This window comes from Manis javanica, chromosome 6 (assembly GCF_040802235.1).
Source record: "Manis javanica isolate MJ-LG chromosome 6, MJ_LKY, whole genome shotgun sequence".
Taxonomy (NCBI): domain Eukaryota; kingdom Metazoa; phylum Chordata; class Mammalia; order Pholidota; family Manidae; genus Manis; species Manis javanica.
This window is the reverse complement of record NC_133161.1, coordinates 40,507,698-40,526,840: the sequence shown is the minus strand read 5'-3', so window position 1 is coordinate 40,526,840 and position 19,143 is coordinate 40,507,698. Positions and strand designations below refer to the sequence as shown.

The 19,143-nt window shown below is 36.1% G+C and overlaps 2 protein-coding genes across 4 annotated transcripts in view; one reads left to right on the top strand and one right to left on the bottom strand.

The window, feature by feature from the left end:
- The window catches only part of ANLN (anillin, actin binding protein), a 125,403-nt gene that overhangs the window by 27,100 nt on the left and 79,160 nt on the right, over positions 1 to 19,143 (top strand). The window lies entirely within an intron of this gene.
- MATCAP2 (microtubule associated tyrosine carboxypeptidase 2) overlaps positions 1 to 19,143 on the bottom strand; it is a 43,114-nt gene that overhangs the window by 4,311 nt on the left and 19,660 nt on the right. The window contains exons 3-6 of one of the 2 annotated variants that reach the window (XM_017661435.3): positions 11,926 to 12,069; positions 11,160 to 11,292; positions 10,411 to 10,716; positions 2,586 to 2,683 (exon numbers count right to left, since the gene is read on the bottom strand). In XM_017661435.3, the coding sequence (XP_017516924.1) occupies positions 2,586 to 2,683; positions 10,411 to 10,716; positions 11,160 to 11,292; positions 11,926 to 12,069 (681 nt within the window). The remainder of the gene's footprint in view (positions 1 to 2,585; positions 2,684 to 10,410; positions 10,717 to 11,159; positions 11,293 to 11,925; positions 12,070 to 19,143) is intronic. The other variant, XM_073238599.1, reaches the window with a different exon arrangement.

The following is a 19,143-nucleotide window of genomic DNA, read 5'->3' as shown; positions in this document are numbered from 1 at the left end:
CAAAGCTTAATATATGTGTGTGAGGGACTCTAAGCTCAAGCAAATCTCCTGACTAAATAAAAGAAGAAAATAGTTAGAATCTAAATACTCTATTAAATAGGAAAACTGATACAATTATACACTGGATTACTGTTTCTATTTAATTTGAGAACTATAGTGGCTTGTGTTTTGTGTTAAATTCTGTTGCTTTTACTTTGAATTTTTCAAAGTATTTTTTAAAATTATACAAATATATACAATTTGCTTACTGAAAAGATGAAGCATCAGCATCCCAGTAGCTGAGTTCTGGTGCTCAGATCTTGTTTTCCAAATACCATTTCCCACTAAGAAAAATCAAGGCTTCCTTGGAGAAATAGCCAATCACAGATTTGGGTAGGAAAAATGTAAGATGAGCCCAGAACATTTTACTTTGCCAGAAAACATGGATACGTGTTTGAAAATAAAATTACAGAAGCATCCATTGGAAGGGCTGAATAAAAATAAGTCCAGGATAATATTACAGAAAAGGGAAATGAAATATAACAATTTATCTTTCTTTTGCTACCAACAGTTTATTAACTGATTTGGGCAAATATTATAAACCAATGGATGATGAAACCATTCCTTGAAAGGTTGTTTTGGAACAGCACATTTATAAGTATCACCCCACAGATTACTTATTAATATAATGGGGGAAAGGTACCTTTATAATGGAGTGATCTGGCAGTAACTAACCCAGGTGATCAAATTCAGCTTCAGCAATAATGGGACAAAATGACATCATGCTACTTCTCCAAAGAAGAAATTCAAATGGCCAACAGGCACATGAAAAGATGTTCCACATTGCTAATTATCAGGGACATGCAAATTAAAACCACAATTAGATAGCACCTCACACCAGTTAGGATGGCCAATGTAGAAAAGACTAGGAACAACAAATGCCTGCGAGGATGCGGAGAAAGGGAACGCTCCTATACTGCTGGTGGGAATGTAAACTAGTTCAACCATTGTGGAAAGCAGTATGGAGGTTCCTCAAAAAACTAAAAATAGAAATACCATTTAACCCAGGAATTCCACTCCTAGGAATTTACCCTAAGAATGCAGGAGCCCAATCTCAAAAAGACATATGCACCCCTGTGTTTATCGCAGCACTATTTACAATAGCCAATATATAGAAGCAACCTAAGTGTCTATCAGTAGATAAATGGATAAAGAAGATGTGGTACATATACACAATGGAATATTATTCAGCCATATGAAGAAAACAAATCCTACCATTTGCAACAACATGGATGGAGCTAGAGGGTATTATGCTCAAGTGTAATAAGCCAGGCGGAGAAAGATAAGTACCAAATGATTTCACTTATCTGTGGAGCATAAGAACAAAGCAAAAACTGAAGGAACAAAACAGCAGCAGAATCACAGAACCCAAGAATGGACTAACAGTTGCCAAAGAGAAAGGGACTGGGGTGGGTGGCTGGGAAGGGAGGGAGAAGGGGAATAAGGGGTATTATGAGTAGCACACATAATGTAGGGGGGGTGCATAGGGAAGGCAGTATAGCACAGAGAAGACAAGTTGTGACTCTATAGCATCTTACTATGCTAATGGGACAGTGACTTTAATGGGGTATGTGGTGGGGACTTGATAATGGGGGGAATCTAGTAACTACAATGTTGTTCATGTGATTGTATATTAATGATACTAAAATTTTTTAAAAAGATTAAGATATCAAGGTTAAAAAAATGACACCATACTTTCTAATGAGATGCAATAGGAAATATACAACTTATATAGTATTCTTGGCAAAATTATTTAACCTGAACCTAATTACTTGGAAGTAACTTGCCCCTATGTGATATGGAGAGGTTACCAAACATCACTATGGAAGGCTGAAGTCTCCATATGCACTTTACCTCCCAGAGGTAAGTGTGCTGTGGGTAGGCCTTTGCCCTAGCTTCAGGGGATGGTGCAGAAGAAGTTGTTTCTTCATACAGCCATGGAAGCAAGTGAGATGGGTCTTCATTTTAAGGGAGTCAAAGAATCTGATAATCCTGGACTCTTAAAAACATCATGAAAAACAAAGACTAGGGTGAGGAGGACTTTTATACATTAAAAGAGATAAAGATTCTAATGAAGTATAAGTCATGAATCTTGATTAGATCCTAGGTCACAGAAAAAGAGTACAAAGGACATTGTGGGGACAATCAGAGATATATGAAGTAGACTTTTTTAGATAACAAAACGATAAATTTTTAAAGAAAATTATATGGTCATGTGAAAATATCCTTATTCTTGGGAGACATATGCAGAAGTATTAAGGGGGTAAGTGTTATACCTGCAGCTTACTTTAGAGAGAAAAAGTTGCATATAAAAATAAAACTACAGAATCCAAATTTCCTATACCCTTCTTTAGCATTTATTTTCTATAGAGAAATTTTTGCTGTTTGGTTCTAAGACAGAACCATATTAATTCCCTCCTATTATCACCTAAAGGAAACTTACTCCAGCAACAAAGTAAAAATAGTTTAGGCCTCACTTATAAAATTAATCTAGAGGAAATATTGACCCAGTATTTTGGGCACTATGTGCTGCTGGTCTTACTCACCTTCCCCAGGGCAGTTAGTAAATGAAAATCGATGGTCTCTCTGTATCGGAGAATTTGCAGGATGCCATCCAAGTATACCTGGTCTTTACTGAAACACCCTGGAGGAACCAGAATAGTGTTTACTTAGTAATTTTTAAAACATCAGAAAATAATTATATACTAACCTATTCCTTTTGTTGTAGGAATCAGTTCTGTTTTTAAAAAAAGAATTCTTGAGGCAGGTCCAAGATGGGAGTACAGAAAGAGCCTGAGCCAACCTCTTCCCACATACATACCAAATCTACACCTACACACAGAGCAGTCCACCCTAAGAACTGAAGCCTGACTGAACACTTGTATAATGAGGGATAAAAAGACCATAAAAGAAAGGAGAGACAGATAAATGGTAACAGAAGAAGCCCACGCCCAGCATGGCCCTGTAGGCAGGCATTTCACTGAGCTACAAGAGGACAGACTCACCTGCCTGGGAGCACAGAAAAAAAGCCATGAGTTAGATAGTCTAAAGCCAGCAGCAACTATAACTGAAGGAAATTGATTTTCAGAACTAAGGCACCTGCCATATGGCAGGGGAACTGCCAGAACTCTCTCCAAAGATAGGAGGTTCTGGTGAGTGCCATTATTTACATCCTCTCAAGACATTGCTAGTGGGGCTGGGAGCAGAATGGGCACCATTGTTTACATGCCCCCTTCCCCTCAGACACTGCAAATGTATGTGGGAGCAGAGTGAACCCCACTGTTCATGATTTCCCTGCACGTGGATAGAGCAGATGGGAGCAAGGTGAGTGCTACTGTTTATGTCCACCCACACAGAAAGAAATGGTGAGGGACATCATTTACATTCATCATACACACACTGATAGTGCTGGTACAAGATGAGCAACACCACTTATGTTCCCCACAAACACTGACAGTGTGGACAGGAACAGCAAGACTGCACACACCAGATCCAGCTTTGACAGAGGTGGCCTCCCAGCCCACATTCTTATACACCTGTCAGAGATCCACCAATCCTACCAAGGCAGCACTAGTGTGATTCTGACATGGATTCAACCTACCCACGTTTCCAGTCCCTGGCATCCCCTTTTGCATGACCTGGCCAAGTGCCAACCTGGAAGACCCTCTCCCTCAACTGTACCCATCTAACCACAGTTGCCCCATTTAGCATGACCCCAGCTAATGCCCATGAGAGGCCCTCAGACTGTGCCCCTCTAGCTCCAGTTGCCCAACCAGCAAGAGCCCAGTCCATTGCTAACCCAGAAGCTCCCTGAACTGAACCTCTTCAACATCTGCTGCCCCACTAACACAGCCCCTGCTGGCACCCAGCCAGGAGACCTCCAGCAGTGCCTGCAAGCCCCAGCACCAGGATACCCAGCCCATTCCCATCCGACCCTCAGCCAGCCAGCCAAAACTGCAAGGCACACAAATCTACCCATGGAACATTCCTACACAAGGCCACTCTTCAGGCTGTGAGAAGGAGCCCTTTTGTCTGACCCATAGAAACACAAAGTCACACAAAATGAGAAGACAGAAATATGCTTAAACAAAAACACTATAATGAAACACTTAAGCAATCTACTTGATAAGGAGTTCACAGTAATGGTCATAAAGATGCTCACCAGACTTGAGAGAAAAGTGAATGACCTCAGTGAGAACTGCAACAAAGAGATAGAAAATATAAAAAAGAACCAGAGATGAAGAATAAAATGAATTAAATGAAAAACACACTAGAGGATATCAGCAGGAGATTAGAAGATACTGAAGAATAGATCAGTGATTTGGAAGACAGAGTAATTATGGAAAGCACTAAAGCTGAACAGAAATGAAAAAGAAATGAGGATTGGTTAAGGGAGCCCTGGAACATCAAACATCCTAACAGTCACATTACAGGAGTCCCAGAATGAGAAGAGAGAAAGTGGTGGGAAACTTACTTGAAGAAATTATAGATGAAAACTTCCCTAACCTAGGGAACCAACATCCAGGTCCAGGAAGCAAAAAGAACCCACATAAGGTGAACCCAAGGAGGTCCACAACAAGACACTTGGTAATTAAAATGTTAAACATCAAAGACTGAGAATCTTAGAAGTAAAAAGAGAAAAGCAATAAGCTACCTACAAAGGAAATGCCATAAGGCTATCAGCTGATTTTTCAGCAGACACACTACAGGCCAGAAGGCAGTGGCACAATATACTCAAAGTACTGCAAGGAAAAAAAAAACCCATAAGCAAGATTACTCTACCCAGCAACACTGTCATTCAGAATTGAAGGAGAGAGAATGAGTTTCCCAGATATACGCAGGTTAAAGGACTTTGCCACCACCAAACTGGCCTTACAAGAAATATTAAAGGGACTTCTTCGAGAGGAAAAGAAAAGGCATAACTAGAAGCAAGAAAATTATGAAAATAAAATTTCATTAGTAAAAGAAAACAGCATAGGTTGTAGATAAATCATTTTAAAGCTAGTAATAAGGTTAAAAGAAAAAAGTAAAATCAATTACTTCTATTAGTTAAGGGAATCACTAAATAAAAAGATAAATGAAGACCTCATATACATAGTGTGGAAGAAGGGGAGCAAAAATGTAGTGCCGTTAGAATGTGTTCAGACTTAAGCAACCATCACTTAACATAGACTGCTATGTGTACAATGTCATATATGAACTTTATAGTAATCACAAACCAAAAACCTACAATAGGTACACAAAAAGAGAAAGGAATCCAACCATATCACTGAAGAAAGTCATCACACGCAAGAGAAGAAGGAAGGATCAGAGAAGAATGAGAAAACCAACCAGAACACATTTAACAAAATGGTAGTAAGCAAATACCTATCAATAATTACCTTAAATGTAAATGGACTAAGTACTTCACTGAAAAGACACAGTGATACTGAATAAAAAGACAAGACCCATCTATATGCATCCTACAAAAGACTCACTTCACCTAAAGACACACAGACTGAAATTGAAGTGATGGAAAAAGATAGTCAATGCAAATGGAAATGAAAACAAAAAGCTGAAGTAGCAGTACTTATATCAGACAAAATACAGTTTACAACAAAAATTGTAACAAGAGATAAAGAAGGACATTTCATAATGATAAAGGCTCAATCCAGCAGGAAGATACAAAAGTTGTAAATACCTCTGCACCCAACAAAGAAGCACTGAAATAGATAAAGCAATATTAACAGACATAAAGAGAAATTGGCAGTAATAAGATAATAGGGGACTTTAACACCCCACTTACATAATGTATAGATCACTCGGACAGAAATCAATAAGGTAACAGAGGCTTTGAATGACACATTAGAGCAAAGGGACCCAAAAGATACATAAAGAATTAGATCCCAAAACACCAGATAACACAACCTTATCAAGTGCACATACTACATTCTCCAGAATAAATAACATGCTTGGACAAAGCTCAAGTCTCATACATTTAAGAATATTAAAGTCATACCATTAATCTTTTCTGACCACAATAGTATGTAACTAGAAATCAATTATAAGAAAAAACTAGAGCTAAACAGCATGCTACTAAATAACCAATGTGCCAATGAGGAAATCAAAAAATACTTGTAATGAAAATAGAAATACAACAGTTGAAAGTCTTTGGCACAGAGCAAAGCAGTTCTAAAAGGGAAGTTTATAGTGATACAGGCCTACCTCAAGAACAAGAAATACTTCTAACAGTCTAACTCTCCACCTAAAGAAACTAGGACAAAGCCAAAATTAGAAGAAAATAATGAAGATCAGAGTGGAAATAAATAAAGATGAAAAAAATATATACAAAAGATCAGTGAAACTCAGCTGATTCTTAAAAAAGACAACAAAAATTGATAAACCTTTAGCTAGACTTACAAAAACAGAGAGGACTCAAAATCAGAGATGAAAGGGGAAACGTTACAACTAACACCACAGAGATACAAACGATTATGAGAGAGACAAATGTATGTAGATACAAAAGATTATGAGACTATGAAAAATTAAGTGCCAACAAACTGGAAAAATCTATAAGAAATGGATGAATTATTAGAAACATGCAATCCCCCATGACTGAACCATGAAGAAACAGAAAATCTAAACAGATCACTTATTAGTAATGAACCTAAATTGGTAATGAAAAAACTTCTAATAAGCATAATTCCAATACCAGATGGCTTTACAGGAGAATTCTATCAAATATTTAAAGAGTTAATACCTATCCTTCTCAAACTGTTCCAAAAAACTGAAGAGGAAGGAAAGTTTCCACATTCATTCTACAAGCCTAGCATCAACTTGATATTAAATCCAAAGATAATACAGAAAAATAAAATTACAGACCAATACCCTTGATGGACATAGATACAAAAATCCTCCACAAACTACTACTAGCAAACTAAATTTAAAAATACACTGAAAGGATCATTCACCATGACCAAGTGGAATTTATACCAGGGATTCATTATCTGCAAATCAATCAATGTGATATACCATATTAACAAAAGAAAGGATAAAAAACATATCATCTCAGTAGATGCTGAAAAAGCATTTAACAAAATTCAGCATCCATTTAATGATAAAAACTCAACAAAGTAGATATAGGGGTACATATGTCAACATAATAAAGGCCATATATGACACACAGCTAACATCATACTCAATGACTAAAAGCTGAAGGCTTTTTCTCTAAAATCAAAAACAAGACAAGTATAACTACTTTTACCACTTTTATTCAACATAGTACTAGAAATCCTAGCCACAGTAAGCAGAGAAGAAACATTAAAGGCATCCAAATTGGTAATGAAGAAATAACACACTAGTTGTAGATGACATGATACTGTATACCCTGAAGACTCTACCAAAAAACGATTAGAACTAATAAATAAATTCAGTAAAGTCACAGGATACAAAGTCAATTTATAGAAATTTGTAGCATTTCTATATACAAATAATGAACTAGAAGAAAGAAAAATTAAGAAAACAATCCCATTCACAAATGTATAAAAAAGAATAAAATACCTGTGAATAAATCTATCCAAGGAGGTGAAAGACCTGTACTATGAAAATCATAAGACTTTGATGAAAGAAACTGAGAATGACATAAATAAATGTAAAGCTATCCCATGCTCATAGATAGGAAGAATATTGTTAAAATGGCTATACTATCTGAAGCAATCTAAGTACAATGTAATTCCTATTAAAATATTACTGCATTTTTCACAGAACTAGAACAAATAATCCTAAAATTTGTATGAATCCACAAAATATTCTAAATGGCCAAAGGAATCTTGAGAAAGAACAACAAAGCTGAAGATACCATGTCCCCTGATTTCAAACTGTACTACAAAGATACAGTAACCAGAACAGTATGGTATTGGCACAAATATAGATATACAGATCAATGGAACAGACTACAGAGTTCCATTATATAGTCAATTAATAAATGACCCATTCTTTCATGGGCACTTAATATGTGACAAAGGAAGCAAGAATATACAATGGGGAAAAAAGTCTCTTTAATAAGTGGTATCAGGAACCTAGACAGCTACATACAAAAGAATGAAGTAGATCACTGTCTTACCCCATACACAACAATAAACTCAAAATGGATTAAAGACCTAAATGTACAACCTGAAACCATAAAACTCCTAGAAGAAAACATAGGCAGTAAACTCTTGATCATCAGCATTAGTAATTTGTTTCTGGATATTGTCTCCCCAAAGGAAACAAAAGGAAAAATAATTAAGTGGGACTGTATCAAACTAAAAAGCTTCTGGAAAGCAGAGGAAACCATTAACAGAACAAAAAGGCAACCTACTGAATGGGAGAATATATTTGCAAATGATATATCTGATATGAGGCTCATATCTAAAATACATAAAGAACTCATAACTCAACACCAAAAAAAAATCCATTAAAAATGGGCAGAAGACTTAAATGGATATTTTCTTAAAGACAACATATAGATGGCTAACAGATGCATGAAAAGATGCTCAATATCATTAATCACCAGGGAAATTCAAACCAAAACCACAAGATTGCCCCACACCAGCCAGAATGGCTAATATTGGCAAGACAAGAAATAACAAGTTTTGATGAGGATGTGGAGGAAGGGGAACCTTCATACACTGCTGGTGCAATTGCAGATTGGTACAGCTACTGTAGAAAGTAGTATGAAAGTTTCTCACAAAACCCCATAATTCCACCTCTGGGAATTTACCTGACAACAAAAAAAATCACTAATCTGGAGTCACAAAATCCTGTTTATTACAGAAGTATTGACAATGACCAAAATATGGAAGCAAGCTAAGTGTCCATTGATAGATGAATGGATGAAGATGATGTGGTACACATATAAAAGATAGTATCACTCAGCCATAAAAAAAGAATGAAATCTTGCCCTTTGCAACAACATGGATGGACCTAGAGGGTATTATGCTAAGAAAAATAGGTCAGAGAAAGACAACACAATATGATTTCACTTATATTTGGAATCCATTACAGAAAACAAAGAAAATGGAAATAGACTCCTAAACATAGAGAATAGATTGGTGGTTGCCATAGGGGAAGGTGTTTGGGAGATGGGGGAAATAGGTGAAGGGAGAAAATAAAATGTTTGATATCTTGATCTGGGCAATCATGAGTTAACATGAGTATATATGCATGTCAAAATTCATTGAGCTGTATACTATGATTTGTGCATTTTATTGCATGTACTTGAATAAAAAATAAATTCATAAAAAGGTTACACTGAAAGAAGATTTATATGTGAAGATTTAAAACAAAAAATACAATGATATAACAACTTCACACCCACTAGGATGGTTATAATAATAAAAAAAATGAAAATACTAAGTGTTGGCAAGGATATGGAGAAAAGGTACCCTAATGCATTGCTGGTAGAAATGTAAAATAGTGCAGTCACTTTGGAAAACTGTCTGGAAGTTCCTCAAAAGGTTAAACGTAAAGTTACCATATGACCCAATAATTCCATCCTAAGTATATACATAAGAGAATTTAAACATAAACTTGTACACAAATGTTCACAGCAGTATCATTCACAATAGCCAAGAAGTGGAAACAACTGAAATGTCCCTTAACTGGTAAATGGATAAGTAAAATGTGTCATATACATGCAATGGAATAGTATGCCACAATAAAAAGAACTGAAATACAGATACAAGCTGAAATATGGAGGGACCTTAAAAACATTATGCTAAGTAAAAGAAGCCAGCCACAAAGGATCATATATTATATGATTCCATTCCTATGAAATGTCTAAAATAGGCAAGCCTCTAGAAGTAGATTAATGTTCACTTACAGCTGGGGGGCATGGGGTAAGGGAGTGGGGAATGACTATAATTAGGTACAGGTTTCTTTTTGCAGTGATGAAAATGTTCTAGAATTAGAAAGTGGTGATGGCTGCATAACTCTGAATATTCTAAAACCCACTAAAGTAGATTAAAATTAGAAATTTACTTTTACTTCAAAAGTTAGCATTCACTTTTAAATATGTGAATTATATGTCATGTAAATTAAATTTTAATAAAGCTATTTTTAAAGTTGAGAGAAAGCAAAAATGGAAAAATGTTAGCAATTGGTGAATCTAGAAGATGAGTTTATGAATCTTCCTTATTTTTACTTCCATACTTGTGTAGGTTTGAAATTTTTCAAAAGGAGATGGGAAAAAATAATGCCAACAAAATGGGATTTCAGAAAACTCGCTCTGATCTCAAGTAACAAAGGTTTAATCTTTCATGGTGAATTCTCTGGTTGGCAGATTAGATGTAACCAAAATTAATAGACAGCTACCCAAAAAGCCAGAAAACCTACAGAAAAAGGAACACCTACCTGGTTGAGAAGTATCAGTCCATCCCCTCTTGGCTCGTACACAATAATCCCATCTTGTATTGGGGTCCTTGACAAACTTCCCGATGTCTTTGAAGAGTTCACAAAAAGACATTTGGCTGGCTTGATAAACTGTGTAGTAGAGGAGAGCAGCCCTCCATAAAAAGGGGTCTTTTCTAAACAGGACACTGTGAATACTTGCCAGCCCTTCCTCTGTGGGATTGTTTGGCTTTAACTCATGCTTTTTACGGCCAGTCCAACTGTTCCATGGCTGCTGGAGGTTGTTTATACCTCGAAAATAGTGTGTGCCTGTGGATGAGAAAAGGCACATGAAAAACAAGAAATGCCATTTTTGTTTCAATTCTTATCCAAGAAGAGATTTTACCAACAGTTCTAAAATCAAATTGATGTATTCCTACAAATCAAAACAAAACAGAAAATGACCTAGCCCTAAATCCTTTTGGTTTGAGGGAGTAAGTACACTGCCTTCAGGAGGATCACTCAGTTTAAGATGGGGGAGCTGAAATCCAGAGGAGTTAAATGACTTTCCAATGTTAATATAGCCATACAGTGCTCTGAAAAATCTATTTTGAAGGTAGACATTAATATCTTAGCTTTTGTTCAAGTGAAATCTTAACAATTTCATTACTTTTTGTCAAATACTACTAAGAGAAAACCCATTACAGAAGACTGTTTCTTTGAAGTTAATTTCTGATATTACAGATGAACAAATGGAGAAGGGTTGCCCCTACCTATCTCATGCCTCAGCATTCCCTCCAGCCAATGCTCACGTGCAGTGGAAACATTGATGGTCAGTGTTGGACATCCATTTACCACTGTCATTGATGCACGGGAAAGCAGATCTTCAGTGAGATGAACCACAATCTAAGGAGCAAGAGGAAAATTACATATACATAAAAGAAAAAAGCTTTCACAGAAAATAATAGACTGGTAAGTTAAAACCTTTTTCTTTGTTTATGCCACCTTGAATTTCCCAGAAACCAAGAAGGTGGAGTGCAGAGACAAACACTTTCGGCCTTTCCAATTCTGAGCCTTTGAGCACTCAAGAACCTCTACTGGATTAAAAGGAAAGTAGACAGCTGTGCTGAGGAAGACACAGGAGCGAAGCGGGCCTCCACTGTGCTCTCAAGTACAGTTCCCTGGCTAAAATGACATAAAAGCAGGTGCAGGAGCCAGAGTCCTGCCACTGCTGGGTCAAGGAGTATTTTGAGAATGCCTACAAGGAACTGACTAGGAAGAGAGACCACTGGGGCAAATCTCTTCATTAATAATTTTCAGAGAACAATTCACATAATACCACAAGCTGTACAGAAATGGTAGTAAGAAGAAAAACAGGAACAACACAACAATTCAATGCAACAGAAATAAGTATTTAGTAAGAAATCTTGATGACTAATGAGCAAAATAGGGTTGGGAAAACAAAACCTACAGCAAAAAATGTGGCACTGACTAAGAGTTAAAATGCCAAAGTCAGCTGTGTTCACTTGTAATTCATACCTCACCCATGCAGCCTTCTTTCATCATATACTTCCTAACATGACTCCAGATTCGAGTTTTAGATAGCAGGCTACCACCAGTAGCCTGTTCAAATTTTTCATAACTTCCATATTTCTGTAAAGTCAGTTCCATAATATTGATGGACTGTAAAAGAAACAAAGATAATGAATGTAAATACTTTTTATTACTTTGAAATGAGTAACGAGCCAGTTGTATTCTTACTTATCATGCATGACCTATCCTGATTTCCAAATTAAACTACAACTGAGGTACCACAGCTTTCTAACCCAAAACAGCTTTCACTTTCACAAACTTACAAACACCTGTGATCTTAGAAGTACTCTCTCCTTCCTGTGTTCATTTCTTTTTAACACCCTGAAGGATAAAGGTACTGCATATATTACCAGTATTTGATGGGCTGAGAAGAAGATAAAGAAGAAAGGTTGCTTGGCTTCTCTAAGACCATTTGGTAGTTCAGCAGAAGTCAGAATGAATGGTATGTCTCCAAACTAATGACTAGATCATAACTGCCATTTGGATAAAGGAAAAGAAACCCTTATTTTTAATAACACTAAAGAATCTAACCATTTTTCTGTTGACAGGCCTATAAATCTGACATTTTCCTGGGCTACTCCTTGGCAGAAAACATATGCCTCAATATTACTAAAAGCACTTTACTTTCATTCAGGACAGGGTACCACCTACTTATCACCATAAATTTTTGCATCAAAAGAATATGGAAGTTGAGATCTTTTTCTCTAAATATATAGAAAAGACTAAAAAACTGTTGACAGATCATGAGAAAGCAATAAGAAAGGAAACGTAATGAAGAAAAATGCTCTTCAAATATCCTTTGGGAAAGAAGTTGGAAAATTCAAATCCATCATATATGAACTGTGGAAAAAGCTAGAAAATTCAGACACATGTTATATGAAATCAACAGTTTCCAGACTATACTCACACTAGTAGAGAGATTAAAAGTACAAGCTCTAGAGTCAGACCACCTGAGTTGATGTCCTGGCTCTGTCACCTTCTGGTTGTGTGACCATAGGCAAGTTACTAAACTTGTTACTGAGCCTCCTCATTTGTATATGGGGATAACAGTGGTGATGTCTGTTTCATGATTTTGTTGAAAAATTTAGTCAACCTTTGTAAAGCACAGTGACTGAGACATAAGTAGTCAACTATTACATGTCAACTATTACATCATCATCATCGCTATGTTGTCATTCTTTCTAAATATTACCACTGGAGATATTATGCCCAACACAAAAAACTACAAAAAGGCTCACATACACAAATTATAATTCAACGTACATACACACACACACACACACACACATTGGAAAATGGCTTTAAGAGGCTTTGCCTGACTTCTGTTCCTGAAACTGTTATTGAAAGCCTTGCTGTTGGAAGTGTGGCCCTAACGCTCCAAGTATTGACATTATGTGGGAGCTAGTTTCAAATGCAGAATTTTGCCTTCCTTCCAATACCCAAATCAGAATATGCGTTTTAACAAGATCCCCAGGTGATTCAAGTGCACAGTAGAAAGGATCTCAGAGAATGGAAATAAAGCATAAATACCCCAGAGGCTAATTTATTTATATGACAACTAGGATAATTAAAAGAACAAATTAGCACATGAAAACCCATTTCATCAGATTTGCTAAAATGTGTTGCATATACCACTCTAATGGTCATTAGTTATCAATATATCAGAGTGACAAGAATGTGAGAAATTTGGCCTTTCTCTCATCAATGTGGCAATCTAGCCCTGATTTATCCACAGACATCAAATAAATTCTCTGCTTCCTTTCAACTCTAAGAATAGCAAATATAAATAGTAAACAATGAGAATTGTATTGTTTCATTAATCAGTAAAACTCCTGAATCTAAAAAATCTTAATATACACACCTATCCTCATTGTCCAGTTCTTGGTCTTCTATCTGCATGAGAATGACTTTGCACCTTTGTTTTGTGCCCACCTTATTACTTGACCAAATCCTCCATTACTGTGCTGGAAAACAGTGTAATAGAATCTACTCTTGAATTCCACAAGAATAAGTATTAGGTGGGATAGTATTTCTTGCTAAAAATGGATTGAAACAGGTCACCAAACACACTTTTGCCTTTTTAAGAATATTGGGCCAAAAAACCATATTTTTTTCCAAATTATCAATACATTATCTCTTCTCAGAAATTAATCATTTTTGAATCCTTCCTCTTTATAAGAGGATAATATTTTAAAGCCTTGTATATCTTATAGGCATCAAAACACTTTACTTTCAGAGAGCTCAAACCTAGAGCAAAGAGGAAATTAATACAAAATGAGCAGTTGTTCAGCGTGAAGGAAATGGTCTTTCTCTCTCCTGATCTGGATGTCGCTTAATAGGCTGCACAAAACAGAACAGCAACATTCTTCATAGTGTTACAGCACTGCCATCTCATGATCTTGAACCACTCTTATTCTTCTCTATTAAAGCAAGAACAGTAATCAAGTTTTTATCAACAAATGGCACTGACAACTGGATAGCTATATATAAAAGAATTAATTTGGCCCACCTGCTTCATATCATATACAAAAATTAACTCAAAAAGGATTAAAGATCTAAATGTAGGAGCTAGAGCTATAAAACTCATAGAAGAAAGCATAGACATTAATCTTCATGACCTTAGATTAGGCAGTGGTGTCTTAGATATGATACCAAAAGTACAAACAACAACCAAGTAAATTGGACTTCATCAAAATAAAGACTTCTGTGTTTCAGATAACATCAAAAAAGTGAAAAGAAAACCCACCGAAAGGGAGAAAATGTTTGCAAATTTCTAATCTGATCAGGAACTTAAAAATAACCACCTACAACTCAATAATAAAATAACCCAAAATTAAAAAATGGGCAAAAGATCTGAATAGACAATTCTCCAAGTAAGATATACAAATGGAAAATAAGCATATGAAAAGATGCTCAACATCATTAGTCAACAGAGAAAGGCAAATCCAAACCACATTGATACACCACTTCACACCCACTCGGGTAGCTACGAAAACAAAACCAGAATCAGAGTTGACGAGATGTGGAGGAATTGGAACCTTTATACACGCACTGCTGGTAGGAATGTAAAATGGTGCAGTCACTTTGGAAAACAGTCTTCCTCAAAGGTTAAGGGTTCCCATGTGACCCACTTCTATATGATCTGCTACCATAGGACCAACTGCCATATGATTCACTACTAGGTGGATACCCAAGATTACTCAAAACACATATCCACACAAAAATTTGTACACAAATGTTCACAGCATTATGCATAATACTAAAAGTGGAAACAACCAAATATCAACTAATAAATGGACAAAATGTAATATGAGCATACATGGAATATTTTTTTATTTAACAGAAAAAAGTACTGACATATGCTACGAAAGCAATCTTAAAAAATATGCCATGTAAAAGAAACTAGTCACAAAGGACCATATGATTCCATTTATATGAAATGTCCAGAATAGGTAAATATGTTCATAGACAGAATGCAGACTGGTAGCTGCCTAAGGCTGGGGGGTTGATGGGAAATGGCAACTCATTTCTAATGGGTACAGGTTTTATTTTTTGGAGTAATGAATTTTGAATTTGTGGTCCTTGAATTCGATAGTGGTGATGGTTGCATAATTCTAAATATATTGAAAATCACTAATTTGTACACTTTATATGGATGAATTCTATCTTAATAAAGGTATTATTTTTTAAAAAGCAATAGTAATGAAATAACACAATGTAATATTTAAGCCACTAATCCAGAAAATGAAAAATCTCTATATAAAACTTCCAGCATTGTCTTCAATGATATAACACATTTTCTGAAATATCTCAATATTTTGTTGAATATTCTGCTTTCAATGTGCTTGTTGATCTGTTGACTGTTAAGCAATTTGAAAATCTGACCATCACTCATGAGCCACTTCAACAGGCATGTGCTAAAAACAATCTTCCTTCTCAGCTGCAGTTTTCACTCACTGAAAAACTACATACAATAGGGACACTAATATGGTAAGTCAGGGTGATATCATGCAAAGGCAGAAAGTCAGAAGATCTGGTTTTATGTTAGTACACTACTATTTACTGACTGTGTGATCTTAGGTATGTATGCCATTTTGCCTTTCTTGGTTTATTTTCTTCACTGGTAAAATGGAGATGAAAATATTTGCCCTACTTATCTCACAGGGCTGTTGCAGGGGAAGAAATTAGAAACAGTGACAGAGAGAAAAAGAGAAGGGAGCGGGGAGAGAGAGACTGTGAATGTGTTTCACAATCTATTTCCCATATGACTACACAAAGTATTTAAGTTTGAGGAGACTGCTGGGTTTTATTTTTAGAATTTAAGGTAATTGGTTTGACTTCCATCCATTCCCAACCCTTCCTTCAGTCCTCCCCTTGTATATTCTAACGTCTAGAGCTAACTCCCAAAACAATGAATAACCCCTAAGAAATCACATAGCTGTTTTCTTTAAGCCAGCATTTTCTAAACTGTTCCTTGTGAAAAAGTGGTTGACAAGATACCATTTTTAGATGGGCTCCATGGCTAAAGGTGTTTGAAAAATACTGGATTAAACAAAATTGAACAAGATTCTTCCAAGCCTTTATTATATCATATGCGTTGAGTCTCAGGGATGAATATGATATTTTTGTGTTTTTCAACTTATATTGCCTTCTTTCTCGTGCAGTATTCCTCAGAAGAGTTTGAAAATACTTATTCAGATGAGCATGAGGTATACATACACACACACACACACACAAGAATTCTGGTTCTTTGAGATTCTCAGAATGAAACACAGAAGTTCAAATACTGAATGAATTTTCCAGTGGTGGCTATTGCTTCTTAATAGTAATTAGATATATAAAGATTTGGATTACTCAACAAGATCATTAGGCCTCCATTTAAGGCATTATAGCCACAACTGATAGGACACTAGAGCAGTAGTGACACACTCACATACCTTAGCTACAAGCACTAACTACTGTGTAAAGCTATTGAGTACATGACATCTGGGAGAGGCAACAGAAGAACACTGGAATATCCAGTGATTACCTCCCAAAAACATACATGCAGGATGAACTTAATTCCTGGGCCACAAATTTGGATCCACTGTTTGTAGAGTGCTTCACTAAATTTCTAGCATTTCTAACATATCATCAGTAAGAACCACTCATTCCTTCGTCTTTGTAGTTACCTTTTTGTGTCAATCACTGTTACTTTTGCTCATTTTTATATTTCAGGATCTAAGTCCCTGTCTGACCAACAGACTAGCAGAGAAAACATATAAACTGACACAATTTAGTGATACTGTGATGGAGACATGCATAAAGTATGTGAGATCATAGAGAAAGGTAAATATAAGTAGGGGACTAGAGGAAATAGCATTCCAAGCAAAAGGGAGTAATATTGTCAAAAGCATATACAAAGCAAAGAAAGTGAAATACAGAGTCCCTAGGCTGAACAGGCACTGGGACCCTCTTTTATTTAATGCCAGCAACTGTGCTAGAGTCTAGGAATAGTTGAAATAAAATACACTTTTACCAAAGAGGTCAGTCTAGTGGTGAAGACAAAAAAAGACACTTAAGGATGATAACAGTGTGATAAATGCTATGACAGATAATTTGCACAAGATGGTGTGGGAGCACAAAGTTGACTTAGGAAATGTAAGCATAAGCAAGATCATTTAAGTTGAAAGGCCTGTAGGCCATGTTAAAGATTTTGGACTTTATCCTGAATTATCATGAGCCTTGAAATTTTTCAGGAAGGGAAGTGACATGATTAGATTTGTACCTTAGAAAGACACTGACGACAGGATGAAAAGCAGGAGAGATTGAAGCAATTAAAAGCAAAAATAAAATAAAATAAAAAATTAAAAGCAAAAATGCTTTTACCAATAATTCAGTTTTCTATAATATAGACAGCAGACTCTGGCTAGATTATAATAAAAAGAACAAAAGTATTTTTAAAAATTCTATTCTACATATGCAGAACCCAGGAAATAAACAGATCTGAGACACTGAGTCTGCCTTCAGTGAAGGAATAAGTGAAAGAACACAGAGGACAAAGAAACATGTCACTTGTAGCCTTCTCCCTTTCTGCATGTTGTCATCAAAACTGGGGTTAGTTTGGAAACAAAAGTTTCCCACTCCATGGTGAGTGGGAAAATGAGAGGGTAACTGCTACCAGGATAAGATATTTATAAACAGCTTAGTACTGCAACTCTTCTTTCACCACCCATAAAGAAAAAGCAGATACTCAAGCTGTTTTGTAGCAGAACCCATTAAGACAAGAACCTGAGAATGCACATTAGGCAGGTTTTCAAAGGCAAATCACTAAAAGTTCTGTTTCAATGAGTCATCAAGGTCATACCTTCTTCCAAGGACATATAATCTGATGGGGTAGTCTGTCCCTCACTGTAAGAAAAGTTTCCTTGGAACATAATATAGAGCCCAGATATAAACCCACACATATATGGTCAATTAATATATGATAAAGGAGCTGTTAATATACAAGGAGGAAAAGACAGCATCTTCAACAGCTGGTGTTGGCAAACTGGAAAGCTACATTTAAGAGAATGAAACTGGATTACTGTCTAACTCCATACACAAAAGTAAACTCAAAATGGATAAAAAACCTGAATGTAAGTCATGAAACCATAAAACTCATAGAAGAAAACATAGGCAAAAATCTCTTGAATATGAACATGAGTAACTTTTTTCTGAACACATCTCTCCAGGCAAGGGAAACAAAATAAAAAATGAGTATGTGGGACTACATCAAACTAAAAAATTTCTGTACAGAAAAGGACACCATCAGCAGAACAAAGGACATTGTACAGTATGGGAAAATATATCTGTCAACAATTTATCCAGTAAGAGGTTAACATCCAAATGTATGGATAACTCATACACCCCAATGTCCAAAAAACAAATAACCTGATTAAAAATGGGTGGAGAACCTGAACAGACAATTCTCCAAAGAAGAAATTCAGATGGCCAACAGGCACATGAAAAGATGCTCCACACCACTAATCATCAGGGAAATGCAAATAAAAACCACAATGAGGTATCACCTCACACCAGTTAGGATGGCTACTTTCCAAAAGGCAAGAAACAACAAAGGCTGGTGAGGATGTAGAGAAAAAGGAACCTTCCTACACTGTTGGTGGGAATATAAATTGGTTCAAC